The sequence below is a fragment of the Bubalus kerabau genome, chromosome 1, assembly GCF_029407905.1.
Source record: "Bubalus kerabau isolate K-KA32 ecotype Philippines breed swamp buffalo chromosome 1, PCC_UOA_SB_1v2, whole genome shotgun sequence".
NCBI classification, from domain to species: Eukaryota; Metazoa; Chordata; class Mammalia; order Artiodactyla; family Bovidae; genus Bubalus; species Bubalus kerabau.
In genome coordinates this window covers 54,649,108-54,663,442 of record NC_073624.1, presented here as the reverse complement: position 1 = coordinate 54,663,442, position 14,335 = coordinate 54,649,108, and the positions used below count along the sequence as shown (strand labels likewise).

General features: G+C 43.6%; 1 protein-coding gene across 1 annotated transcript in view; it reads right to left on the bottom strand.

Moving 5' to 3' along the window:
- NT5DC3 (5'-nucleotidase domain containing 3) overlaps nt 1-14,335 on the bottom strand; it is a 71,051-nt gene that overhangs the window by 38,026 nt on the left and 18,690 nt on the right. Inside the window, exon 2 of the mRNA XM_055575041.1 lies at nt 7,550-7,734. Coding sequence (XP_055431016.1) covers nt 7,550-7,734 — 185 coding nt within the window. The remainder of the gene's footprint in view (nt 1-7,549; nt 7,735-14,335) is intronic.

Below are 14,335 nucleotides of genomic sequence, written 5' to 3'. Positions count from 1 at the left end.
CCACAATCTCCCAATCATGATGGAATCTGCTTATGTAAAGGCCTAGACAACCATCAACCAGCACGGCAGCCCCCCTGCGTGACTGCACTGCCATCTCCTCGTGCACAGCCAAGGTCACGCGTGTGCGAGAACACCTCCTGGAATCACCAGGCTGACCCACACGCAATGAGTAATTCCAGCCAAACTGCAGGGAGCGCTGAGTCAAATGTCACATTTGAGCTCATTTATCTAACACCCTTCACATGTGCCAAGAAATCTCACTCAATGCTATTTCCACTCCTGGGCGTTTCCAAGAATCCTGCACACAGTGTATGGTCCTTCATTTTTACTAATACACTTCACACACAGACACACATACACGGAAACTCTGGTTGGGAACACCATTAACAGTAACATCTAGTCGAGGAAGTCAAAGACACTCCCATCAGCCAGGAAGTGACACATGTGTCCAATGGCCTATGGCTAGATTTTCTGGACTCATAGAGCTTAGGAAGTGCCCACCAGCCAGAAAAACATGACTCACCCAACGTGTCATGAAAATGACTGGTGTCCCTGACAGCAGAAGAACTATAAACAATAAAAGACCTTTACTTGGGGTTTTATTAAAAATCTTCTGATTTGGGCTTTGTCTGGGTTTCCTTCAGTTCCTAGATTTGTTCTCAATCTGAGTGCAATCTGGACAGGCTAGTGTGTGCAGGCAAAGATCAAAGTTTCCCCTTAAAATGCTACAGAACTGTCCTTTACAGCTTTAAGTAAAGTTAATACTAAAATGCTGCAGAGAAACCCAGCAATTCCCTGTGATAATTTCTAAAATTCTGTAGCCTGTCCACATGGCCCCCTTCCTGGATAATCAATCACGGAGCTCTGGACAGAGCTGCGAACCTCCACATTACGACACTGCCTGTGAGTTCCTGAGGTCCCAATGCCTATAAATATGATATATCTGCTTTCCAGAGGTCTCAGTTTGATATTTAAAGTAACCTAAATTATGAGTCTAATTAGAGGAGAGCAAAAGCGTATAGAAACAAAGTTCTCCAAAATCCACACAGAACATGAAGCCAGGACAAAACTACCTGCATCATGATACTCTCTTAACAGGTGGAATTCAACGAGTATGTCAAGTGTTTACTGAGCACGTACTTTGTGCCAAGGCCTAGGAATGCAGTAGTGAACAAAACTGACACCATCAGGACTTCCCTTGCGGTCCAGTGGTTAAGACTCTGAACTTCTGCCGCAGGGGGCATGAGTTCGATCCCTGGTCAGGGAACTAAGATCCTGTATGCCGTGCAGCATGGCCAAAAAAATTAAAACAATAACAACATATCAAAAAAAAAATTTTTTAAACTGACACCATCTCTGCCCCTAAGAAGTTTCCATCCTATGGTGCGCAGGCAAAACAAATCAACACTTGTACAGTGCTTCATAGTGGTAAGTAAAGGGTTTGGAAATCTGGGGGAAAAAAAAAATAAAGAGCAAGGCTTCAGGCTACCTGGAGCCAGGCAGGACATTCCACCAGAGGAACTGGAAAGCACAGAGGCCCAAAGGTAGGAGCGTGTGTGGCGGTTCAAGGAGTAGCCAGGCGGCTGCTGTGGTTGGAGCGCAGTGAGTGAGGGTGGGAGGAGCGAGGCGGGTGAGGAAGCCGGGGGTCCAGGACCACTGGAGGCCTTCAGTGTCACCCCAAGCGTGATGGGAAGGCGCGGGGGATTCTGAGTCCAAAAGTGAGATGACTAGTGTTTAAAGGTTCACTCTTGCTGCCTAATGAAGAACAGACTAAGGGGCATGAATGGAAGCAAGGGGCCTAGTTTAAGGCTACTGCACCATCGGGTGGGAGGTGATGGTGGCGTAGACCAGGGTGGAGGCAGCGTGGGAGGTGAGAAGTGGATGGAGGCAGGACATATTTCCATTGAATATTCTTCTGAATGAGTGAAAAGAGAGCTCACAGCTGCAGAGACTGACTTCCTCTCATACAGTGCAGCACCCGAAGGGAGATTAAGAGTCATCCCTGGTTCAGGAAGATCCCATGTGCCATGGAGCCACAATTACTGAAGCCCGCACCCTAGAGTCTGTGCTCCACAACAAGAGAAGTCACTGCAATGGGAAGCCTGCGTACTGCAACCAAGAGTAGCCCTCCCCCGCCCTCCCCCGCCCCACCCCGCCCCCCCATCCACCCCCCTCACCGCAGGGAGAGAGAGCCTGCATGCAGCAATGAAGACCCACCACAGCCGAAAAAATAAATAAATCTTAAAAAAAAAAACTCTCCCTCTCTTTTAACAAAAGACGAGAGAATGGATAATTATGAAGAGGCTGGAACATTCACATCTGCTTTTAGGGAAGATGCTAAATTGCAAACTTGCTGCTCTATTACTGTGCATCTCAAAAGCAGATGTCTCTCATCTTCTCAAGTACTTTTAGTCTTTAGCAGGAAAAAAAAATGGAACCACACTCAGTGCTTCCAACAGCATCGTGGAAGAATCATTTTCAGATCCAAAACCAGAGAAAAATTTGCATAAGCATAATTGCCTCTATTAATATGTCTGATATAATTAGTGTTAGGACATACTTCTTTTATTAAAGCAACAAACAGACATAATGGGAATGAAATTTCAACTATCTTAAATCAAGAAGCTTCTCCAATCAGAATGAGTACACCTTTCTTTCCCTTATTTCATCTCTCTTTGCCCTCAAAGTTCATAAATTTTTAATCTTCATGAATATTTTATTTTTATCTGAACAATAAACCCATAGGATAGAAAGAAAAGGTGTTACTAATCCCACAAGGGCCAATGTAAACAGAAGACAGCATCTGTGCCTTGCAAATAGACAGATTGAAGTTCAAATTCGAGGACTTCCCTGGTGGCCCAGTGGTTAAGACTCCACCCTTCCAATGCAGGGGGCACAGATTTGATCCCTGGTTGGGGAACTAAGATTCTACACGCCATGTGGTTTGGCCAAGAAATAAATAAATAAATGAATTTTTTTTTGTAAGTTCAAATTCTGGTTCTGCCTTCTTTCTTGTCTTGTGGCTTTGAACTACTAGCTGGACTCTGTAAGTCTCAGTTTGCTCAACTGTAAAACAGAGACACTATCTATCTGCAGGGCTGTCACGCAGATTAGCAATAACAGTAGCAACAGCTAATAACAGTAGTAATAGCTAACCTTTAATGAGTGTTTTCTATGTGCCAGGCACTTCACATAAATCAACTCCTTTAATGATGACAATAACATTGTGAGGAAAGTACTACTGCTGTGCCCATTTCACAGAGGACAATACTGAGGCCCAGAAGCATTAAGTGTGTTACTCAAGATTACCTAAAGGATAAGTGGTAAAAGCCAGGATTCAAACTCCAGAAGTCAGGCTCCAGAGCCTGTGCTTTTGGCACCGAGCAGACAATGAACAGACGGGGTGCTGTTAGCATAATGACTTTCATTTTATAAGTAATATCACAGCCATGATATTTTATTTTTTTTTAATAAGTTTTATAAGTAATGTCACAGCAAACACTGCAGACGACCTAGAATTCAAACACCAGCTGCAGTGCAAGACCCCTTCAGCTCGGAGTGCAAGACTCTCTAGCAGGGAGGTGGGGAGATGGTGGGGCGAGCTGGCAGACAAGCCAGCAAGGGCAGGACCACCTCACTCTTACTCTGCTGCCATCCTCAAAGTCAAGGGAAAGGTCCGTAGGTTAGATCGAAGAGAAGGGAATCTCTTGAACAAATGGAGACATGCAGCTGGGTGGAGAGTAGCTAGATGAGTTTACCTCTGATCAAGTGGCCATAACTAAGGAGAGCCTGGTGGGTGAGGGAATGTTACTTTGGGCAAGCACCATTTCTGCATTGTAAATAAGGACAGATGAGTTTCTTATTAATCCCACTGACAGCCAAAAGCTGAGGGGAATCAGGAAATACACTGCATCAAATGGCAAGGACCCAAAACTTATGGACCCATTAACAACAGTACTGAAGGTCTGCTATCCAGAACCAGGAAGCCAATGGTCACCCCCTGTTCCACACTAGTCAGACCCCACCTGCAGGAACAGCTTCAGTTCGGAGCCTCATACTTGAGGGGGATAAACCAGAGGACGCACAAAATGATGAAAAAGAAAGGAGGTCAAAGGGGAATGGCTGGGAAAACCAAGAATAATCCAACTGGGAAAAGAGAAGACCTGGAGGGCATAACAGTCCATTATAACACCCAGCCCGTGACTCAAATAGTCAGGTAGAAAACATTTGTGTTCATGATTTAGGTTTCTAGGCTACTCATGTCCACCCTTGCACACCCCCAGCCCACCTCTGTGGATAAACTCCTTCCAGACTCCACTGAAATGTCACCTTCTTGGCTCTTTCCTTAGGCAGGAGGAATTCCTGCAGAGAAATTCTCTCGGGCAGAGAAAACTGTTCAAACCATCCTCCACACAGGTCTAGCTCTCTGTTCAGATGTCTGTAGGGCTCCACCAGGTGGTTCAGTTCAGTTCAGTTCAGTCGCTCAGTCGTGTCTGACTCTTTGCGACCCCATGAATCGCAGCACACCAGGCCTCCCTGTCCATCACCAACTCCTGGAGTTCACTCAGACTCATGTCCATCGAGTCAGTGATGCCATCCAGCCATCTCATCCTCTGCAGTCCCCTTCTCCTTCTGCCCCCAGTCCCTCCCAGCATCAGAGTCTTTGCCAATGAGTCAACTCTTCACATGAGGTGGCCAAAGTACTGGAGTTTCAGCTTTAGCATCAGCCCTTCCAAAGAACACCCAGGACTGATCTCCTTCAGAATGGACTGGTTGGATCTCCTTGCAGTCCAAGGGACTCTCAAGAGTCTTCTCCAACACCATAGTTCAAAAGGATCAATTCTTCGGCGCTCAGCCTTCTTCACAGTCCAACTCTCACATCCATACATGACCACTGGGAAAACCATAGCCTGGACTAGACGGACCTTTGTTGGCAAAGTAATGTCTCTGCTTTTGAATATGCTATCTAGGTTGGTCATAACTTTCCTTCCAAGGAGTAAGCGTCTTTTAATTTCATGGCTGCAGTCACCATCTGTAGTGATTTTGGAGCCCCCAAAAATAAAGTCTGACACTGTTTCCACTGTTTCCCCATCTATTTCCCATGAAGTGATGGGACCGGATGCCATGATCTTCGTTTTCTGAATGTTGAGCTTTAAGCCAACTTTTTCACTCTCCTCTTTCACTTTCATCAAGAGGCTTTTTAGTTCCTCTTCACTTTCTGCCATAAGGGTGGTGTCATCTGCATATCTGAGGTTATTGATATTTCTCCCGGCAATCTTGATTCCAGCTTGTGTTTCTTCCAGTCCAGCGTTTCTCATGATATACTCTGCATATAAGTTAAATAAGCAGGATGACAATATACAGCCTTGACATACTCCTTTTCCTATTTGGAACCAGTCTGTTATTCCATGTCCAGTTCTAACTGCTGCTTCCTGACCTGCATATAGGTTTCTCAAGAGGCAGGTCAGTAGGTGCCCAATATGCTACTGGAGATCAGTGGAGAAATAACTCCAGAAAGAATGAAGGGATGGAGCCAAAGCAAAAACAATACCCAGCTGTGGATGTGACTGGTGATAGAAGCAAGGTCCGATGCTGTAAAGAGCAATACTGCATAGGAACCTGGAATGTCAGGTCCATGAATCAAGGCAAATTGGAAGTGGTCAAACAAGAGATGGCAAGAGTGAATGTTGACATTCTAGGAATCAGCGAACTCAAATGGACTGGAATGGGTGAATTTAACTCAGATGACCATTATATCTACTACTGCAGACAGGAATCCCTCAGAAGAAATGGAGTAGCCATCATGGTCAACAAAATAATCCAAAATGCAGTACTTGGATGCAATCTCAAAAATGACAGAATGATCTCTGTTCGTTTCCAAGGCAAACCATTCAATAACACAGTAATCCAAGTCTATGCCCCAACCAGTAACACTGAAGAAGCTCAAGTTGAATGGTTCTATGAAGACCTACAAGACCTTTTAGAACACCCAAAAAAGATGTCCTTTTCATTATAGGGGACTGGAATGCAAAAGTAGGAAGTCAAGAAACACCTGGAGTAACAGGCAAATTTGGCCTTGGAATACAGAATGAAGCAGGGCAAAGACTAATAGAGTTTTGCCAAGAAAATGCACTGGTCATAGCAAACACCCTCTTCCAACAACACAAGAGAAGACTCTACACATGGACATCACCAGATGGTCAACACCGAAATCAGATTGATTATATTCTTTGCAGCCAAAGATGGAGAACCTCTATACAGTCAACAAAAACAAGACCAGGAGCTGACTGTGGCTCAGATCATGAACTCCTTATTGCCAAATTCAGACTTAAATTGAAGAAAGTAGGGAAAACCACCAGGTGGAGGCTTCATAATTTACCTGCCCACAGGACAGACACCTCCACTAGACTGCTGGTTCTCCAAGGGCAGCACCTGTGTCCTGCTCACCTTCACCCGGCCTGCTCCATGACAGCTCAGCACAGAAGAGGCACTGACTAAAGGATGAAGGAATGTGCGAAGGGACAATGAAGGAAAAAGCAGGTATCGGTGCAAGAACTCCCCAAGTTCAGAACACCTCTGGGAGGGATGCCCTCCAGTCACCTCTCTTGGAATGCTGTGGGGGGTTTTCAAAGGGCCCTGGTCCAGACGACCTCTGAAGATGCTTCTCATCCTGGTTCCTGAAATGTATTCCAACTAGACTAGAGAAAACGACGTTCAGTTTAGAGTGTTTCTTTCTTCCTTCTTTATTATAAGCTCTCAGCAATACTAAGCATCAGAAGACATTCAAATATTCCTTATCTAAGAATGCAATTTAGTTCACTGATGAGGGCAAAACATTGCCCATGATTTGAAGAATCCCTTCTAACCAGAAATTAACAGGCTGCCCCTTCATCAGACTTTGGGAGGACCTGTGTCACTTGCTCTGTGAGAGCTCATAGAGCAAATGACCACGGCTGAATCTCCACTAATGAGTAACTTGGTACAGTCTTCTATCAGAGACATCTAAAGATTTTTTTAAACATACAACTACCTTCCAGGTACAAAGTTTCAGTTAGGCAAGATAAATAAGTTCTGGAGATCTATTATACAGCATAGTACCTATAGCTAACAATATTGTATTCTATACTTGAAATTTGCTAAATGGGTGGATCTTAGCTAAGCACTGCACCACACACACATGCGTACACCCAACAATAACAATAAGGGAGCAGGAGGAAACTTAGGTAAGTGATGGATAGTTTATGACCTTGATGGTGGTTTATACACTTATCCCAAAACTCAGTGAGCTTTATATATATATGTGTGTATATACATATGTATGTGTATATATGTGTAAATATATATAGCTTTTTACATGTCAATCATAACTCAAAAAAGTATTTTTTAAAAAAAACTATTTTCCAGATAGTCATTTGGAATGGAACCACATCTACTCATACATTCAGCAACAATTTACTAAGTGACATCTACTGTGCCGGGCATGAGACCAGATCAGCTCAAATCCCCACGGGGGGGCGGGCGGGGAGACTGGAAGTCCCTGTGCTCTTACCCGGTGTTCGTTGATGAGAAGGTCCCGAGCAGCATTAAATATCAGTGTGTGGAGGTGTTTTGAATAAAACACCAAGGTGTAGTCATAATCAAAGCCATAGATTTCAATGTCTGACAGGCTCATCTCATTGTTTGAGAAGATGGCATCTGGATTTAACAAGTTGTTCATAATCGAAGGAACCAGTTCTAGAAGTAAAGGGGGAAAAAAGACGTTACACCCTATGATAAATAAAAGTTAGCATGACGTAAACAAAATGAGTAAATTAAAGCACAAGAGTAATTAGCTTTACCTTGAAAACATGATGCTAAGTGAAAGACGCCAGTCACAAAGAGTTGCACATTGTAGGACTCAATTTAAATGAAATGTCTAGAACAGGCAAACCCCTTGAGACGGAAACTAGATTGAGTGGTTGCCTAGAAATGGCAGGATGGAGAGAAACAGAGTGAATGCTAATGGGCATAGAGTTTCTTTGGGGGGTGATGAAAATGTTTTAAAGTTGATTGTGGTGATGGCTGAACAGTGGTTTTGATGACACTAAAACCCACTGAATGGGAAACTGAGTGAGTGAATCGTATGGTAGGTACATGACATCCTAATAAGACTGCTATAAAAAATAATTTGCTTCGACATCACAAAAAGATTTGTTTTTGTTTATAAAAGAATATATGCCAGTTACAGATTTTAAAAGATAGAGAACCATGTAGATAATTAAGTATCACCCATCATATATCATCCAGAAAAAAACATTGTGTGTATTTGCTACTGATATTGTTCTATGTATATAGTGTACATAGGTGACCTCACATTGTACACACATCTTTGTACTCCACTCTAATATTCTATCATAATGTGTTCTATCATTGCAGAGTTTCTGAGAATATAACTTTAAATCATCATATACGATTGGTATATTGCTCCAAATCAGCCTTTTACTCATACACATTTATGACTTTTCCTATTTAAGAAACAAAAGCCAAAAAAAAAAAAAACCCACAGTAATAAGTACCTTCAGATGTTCACCTTTGCCTTTCTGGTGATTTCCTCCAGATAGATTATTAGAAATGCAATTAACCCCAGGATACCATCAGGGTCCCCTGGATTCAAAGTTAGTTTCAAGTTCCTGTTTTAAGCACTTCTATTTGTAAGGATTGCTATTTCATGACTTGTATTCTTTCTTGCAGGTTTTTCAAAAACTCATCTTACTATACAACTTTCATGAGTTCACCACACCCTTTTAAAAATCTAAGATGCAAGATGGGAGGTCAGTGATTTTATTTTCCAACATCTTGAAACATTTTGCTATTTTACCATCGCAGGAATCATTTCACCACTGTGAGAAGGGGAGGTGTGGGTGGGTGTGTACTCAGTCGCTCAGTCATATCTGACTCTTTGCAACCTCCTGGACTATACGGCAGGCTTCTTTGTCCATGGGATTTTCCAGGCAAGAATATTGGAGTGGGTTGCCATTTCCTTCTCCAGGGGATCTTCCCGACCCAGAGATTGAACTTGTGTCTCCTGCATTGACAGGAGGATTCCTTACAAGTGAGCCACCTGGAAAGCCTATTTCATCATTATCCCTCAATTATTCCCAACCATGATTTTTAATCTGCTTGCCAATGCAGAAGACATGCATTCAATCCCTGGGTAGGGAAGATCCCCTGGAGAAAGAAATGGAAACCCACCCCAGTATTCTAGACTGGAAAATTCCATGGACAGAGGAGCCTGAGGACCCGTCCATGGGCTCACAGTGTCAGACACAACTGAGCAACTGAGCGTACACATACACAAGAAAGCAAGAGAATGACAGGAACTTGGCCAAGATATTGCAAAAGTAAAAGAAATTATCACTACAACATCACCCTTCAGTTTCCTCATCGCCCTGCCTGAAGTATCGCATCATTTTCAGGAAAGTATATCAAAGAAGTCTGAAGATACCATCTTTGCAGTCATTTCCTTAGCTTTCATGAAACACAGTTGAGAATTCACTGTGTGGAATTCTATTTTCCACCCAGAGTGGCAAAAAGCATAAACCTGTCAGAAGAAAGCACTTCACAATTATCAGATGAGTCAAAAGATGAACACAAAGATATAGAAAGCAACTCTCTAGAGTCTAGTAATGATGGAGAAATTAATCACATAAGTGAAACAGACTATGAGTCTTCAATAACCACATCCCAGATGAAATTTAGGATCAGGGGCTGCATACTATATTTTTAAAGACAAGGAAATATGATATTGTCATCCAGTCATTTCACAAGTAGTCATTTAACACAAAGAACCTCCTCATGCAACATTCTGTGACAACCACACAGACCATCCCATTTTGCGAAAAGGATATGGGACAGCATTCTCTCACTTTTTACAATGCTTGTGCACCAAAAATTTACCTGAAGCAGCTCATCAATAGACAAACGCTGAAGACAGGTGACTTCATGGAAATAGGTACAAAACCACCAACACATGCACACAGAAAGTGAACTGTCCACATCTTATGAATGAATTGAACTGTGTGTATTCTACTACTCTTTACATTAATAAGAACCACCTCTGACTCCATCATAAGAACTAACACTTATTAAGGTCTTATATTTATTAAGATCTTAACCATGTATTAGGGGCTTCCCTGGTAGCTCAGATGGCAAAGGATCTGCCTGCAGTGCGGGAGACCTGAGTTTGATCCCTGGGTTGGGAAGATTCCTTGGAGAAGGTGATGGCAACCCACTCCAATATTCTTGCCTGGAGGATTCCACAGATAGAGGAGCCTGGCGGGCTACAGTCCAAGAGATCGCAAAGAGTTGGACATGACTGAGCAACTTAACTTTCTTTCTTTTTCTTTCTTACCATGTATTACATACTCAGAAGCACTTTGTACCACCTCATTTAATCCTTATGACAACCTTAGCAAGCAAAAGCTCTATCATCTCCATCTGATGTAGGAAAACATTAGAGACACACAGAAATTATACAATTCACCAAAGGACACACAGCCACTAAATGGCAGAGGTAGGATGTGAACCTGGGAAGTCTGGCTTCAGAATCTACACTCTTGATGCTCTTCTGCAAGATTAGGGGAGTCAACAAGCATTTGAGAAGCAAGTATTTATTTTCTAAATAAAGTGGAGTCAATCTTTCTTCATTTTAATGCTTACCACAGAGTCTACAGTGTTCCCTCCTTCCCTCTGCTCACCTTTTTCTCACATTATCCACTTCTAAAGAGCCACCTGAAATATCCCAAAAGTACTTACTTTCACAGGGTGACAAGTCTAATCAGGGAACATATGAGCCACGGTGACATATTCTGAGCATTGCAGAAGGCTCCTTAACACCGGCGGGCTTGGGTCCCTTTGAGAACCTAACAGAAGCCACAGAATTCTCGCCCCTCAGAAAAACACAAACACAAACCTTGTGGAAAACTTCAGGGAGCTTGACCCCGAAGCCTATTCATGGTCACCAAGAAAGATGCCACATTACACTAACTTTAAAACCAAGCCTTCACATCCCCACACAGCACATCCAGACCAAAGACAGCAAATGAAGGAATGAACGAATGAATGAATTTCTCTCCCATTGACAACCTAGATATGACTGAATCTATGGAAAATCAGTCAAGATTCACCATCGATTTCATTTCTTCATTAGTTTCTTTTGTCAAAATCAATGAGATAATAACCTTGGCCTTGTTTTTCTTTTTTACATATAAGATTCATCTGAAGACAGGAAACACATTTTAAGAAACTTGAAGGCAGACAGTTCACAGGAACTAATCCTGGGGAAGGGAGAAACCAGCGGCTCTTAAGCATCCAACATCGAAGAGCATCTGGCCATTATCAACAAGTCACTACCCAGGATGTCACTTTCCGAATAGGACTGCATGGCACTGTCCGAACGAAGTCAGTGAAACAGGATCACTTACAGATTGACCAAAAGCTCCTCTTTCACAAATGACCTTTCCAAGGGAAGTTCTCACAGCCTGCTGCCATTAGAAGTTTCTATTTTGAACTGGTGCTGGCAGGAAAGTCTCTCTCCCTTTCTGCTACCTGAGAAGAGTATGCAAGGCCCTCAAGGAAACACGACTATGCTGGAACACGGTGCTGACAGTCAGCACATCTCCAGGGGCTGCCCAGGAATGAATTCTCCACTGGCGGGAAAGCCCGCGGTGCAGCCATCACATGAACATCACCAGAAAGCGTGCGTGTTTAATTAGTCATCACTTGAAATAAACACCAGGAACATCAGTAGCTTAAAAGGAGCTCAACACCCCATGCAACCACTTCAAGAAAGTGCTAAGAATTAATGCAAGTCATTACAAGGCAAAAGCAAAGAATGCCAACCACTCAGAGAGAAACGGTCTGTCTAAACTGTGGACTCCAAATATAAACAGAAGGGCCCTTGACGAGTCAGTTATGTACTTGCCCAAAGCAGAGACAAGAGTGGGTATGAAATAAGAGAGCGAATTTCTTTTGCACTCAATGGATGATAAGAGCAAGATGCCACAATGAGGACAAAGATGTGGAGAGACAGTTCTGTCACTCTGCCCAAAGCCCCAACCATAGCCAAGTTTCTAGGCAGCCACCCTGAATCGAGAGGTGACCGCCTTTCCTTGGGCAAGGCAGCAAGCTGGGCAACCCCTGCACACTCACAGGTCACCCACTTGCTCATCCCATGGAGCACTGGGACACCCAGTGGACCACCTACAGGAGTCATCTGTCAGCTTTCTGAGACTCTGTTTTTGCTTATTTTTATGGTGGTAAAAAATGCATAACATAAAATTTACCATTTTAACCATTTCAGTGTACAGCACAGTGGCACTAAGGTGATTCACACTGCTGTGAGACCATCACCACCACCCATCTCCAGAACTCTTTCATCTTGCAAAACTTAAACTCCACACCCGTTCAACACTAACTCCCTGTTCTTCCTCCCCCAGCCCCTGGCAATCACCGTTCTACATTCTGTCTCTAGGAATGTGACTCATATAAGGAGAATCTATTAGAGCAGCTGTCTTTTGGGGCTGGCTTATTTTATTTAGCATAATATCTTCAAGATTCATTCATTTTGGGGCATGGGTCAGAAGTTTACTTCTTTTTAAGCCTAGATAATATTCCATTTTATGTCTATTCGCATTTTGTTTACCCATTCACCCACTGAAGGACATTTGGACTGCTTCCACCCATTGGCTATTGTGAATAACGCTGCTATGCACATGTGTGGACAAATATCACTTTGAGCCCCTGCTTTCACTTCTTGAGGGTATATATCCAGAAGGGGAATTGCTGGCATATGGTAAACTGGATTGTAATTTTTTGAGGAACCATCATACTGTCTTTCACAGCCACTGCAGCATTTTCTGTTGTTTGGGGTCCTGGTTTTATCGTTTATAAGATCACCACAGAAGAATTCCTCCCTTGCCTTAATTTTATCTTTACTACTGACAGAGAAAATGAATGAAATCAGAACTTAGGTACAAAAGTCATTTTCCACCTATTTAAGGAAATATTGTTAAACTGTATAAATATCTAAGTTTGGGAAATACAATCTTTGCCAAGTACTTTGTTATGGCACTTTTCTGAACCCTGTGATGTTCAGAAATGCACAATGACTCTTCTTAAAAGGTCTCCAGTCTAATGGAGCAGCGCATGGGGACAGTGCTGAGTAGAAATCTATGGCCTGAGTCACGTCAAGAAATACTCATAATGTCTTCAGAAAGGCAACATGACTGTCCCTCAGCCCTTGGGGACACAACCCTGGGAAGCTCTGAAGGGATCCATTTCCTGTTCTCAGCACTGTCCCAGGAACAAGTCAGATAAAATCAGGAGGAGGGGCATAAGGGATGAGCTGAACCACCTGAGGTCCTCCAGGGAGCCTGTGGTGGGTGGTGACAGGGTGCCCTGGCCTTCTGTGTCACCCAGTGTGGCTGGGCCACCTCATGCTCACTCACATTCTCTCCTTCCAGGCACTTGGGGATTACAACCCTCTCTTCACCCCTTATCCTGGCCACCAACTTCTGCTCTGGCCAACGGGCTGTGGGCAGACGTAAAGCACATCACTTCCAGACCACAGCACGCCCCCTCCCCCACTCTATCTATCACAGAGCCATGCGCGAGGCTTCCATGACACATGCAGCAGGGGATGGAGGAGACCGACAGGCCCGGCAGGCGAGGTCACCACACGGAGCACAACTGCCCTGGAGAGGAGCCTGAGGCTCCAGAAAACAGCACAGGAGAGAGAAATAAACCATGGTTACAGCTGCCTATATTAAGCCACTGGATTTCCGGCATCACTGGTCACTGCAGCATGACTGAGCCTAAACTGGCTGACATACCTTCTATTTCTCCAGTATGCTCAATTTTCCTGAGAAACTACCCCAAGCCCAGCATTCAGACTGTGTGGTCTTGGGGAGGTTCTGTTTCTGACTCTAAGAGGAAATACGTGATCCAGACCTGGTCAAAGAGATCCCCAGAGTTACCAACATGGATTCATCTGGGACAGCCACAGAACACCCTCTAGCCAAACATCTTCATATGTACCCTAAAGCCACAGGGAACCAACCGAGTCCAATCAAGAAAATTTCTGGATTTATAAGGGAATTTCAAGAAAGAAACATTTGTTTTTCCCAAACATGGACCTAAGAGGATATAAATCTGGAGATATGAGGAGGTCACCTCTAGGAACCTAAAAAAGAGGCCAGTGGGAAAGACAGCAAGGTCAAGAGACAGAGAGAAGCCACCCGACCACATTATCTAAACTTGGAACAAGTCACACTTGAAGCTGAACCAACCCACAAAA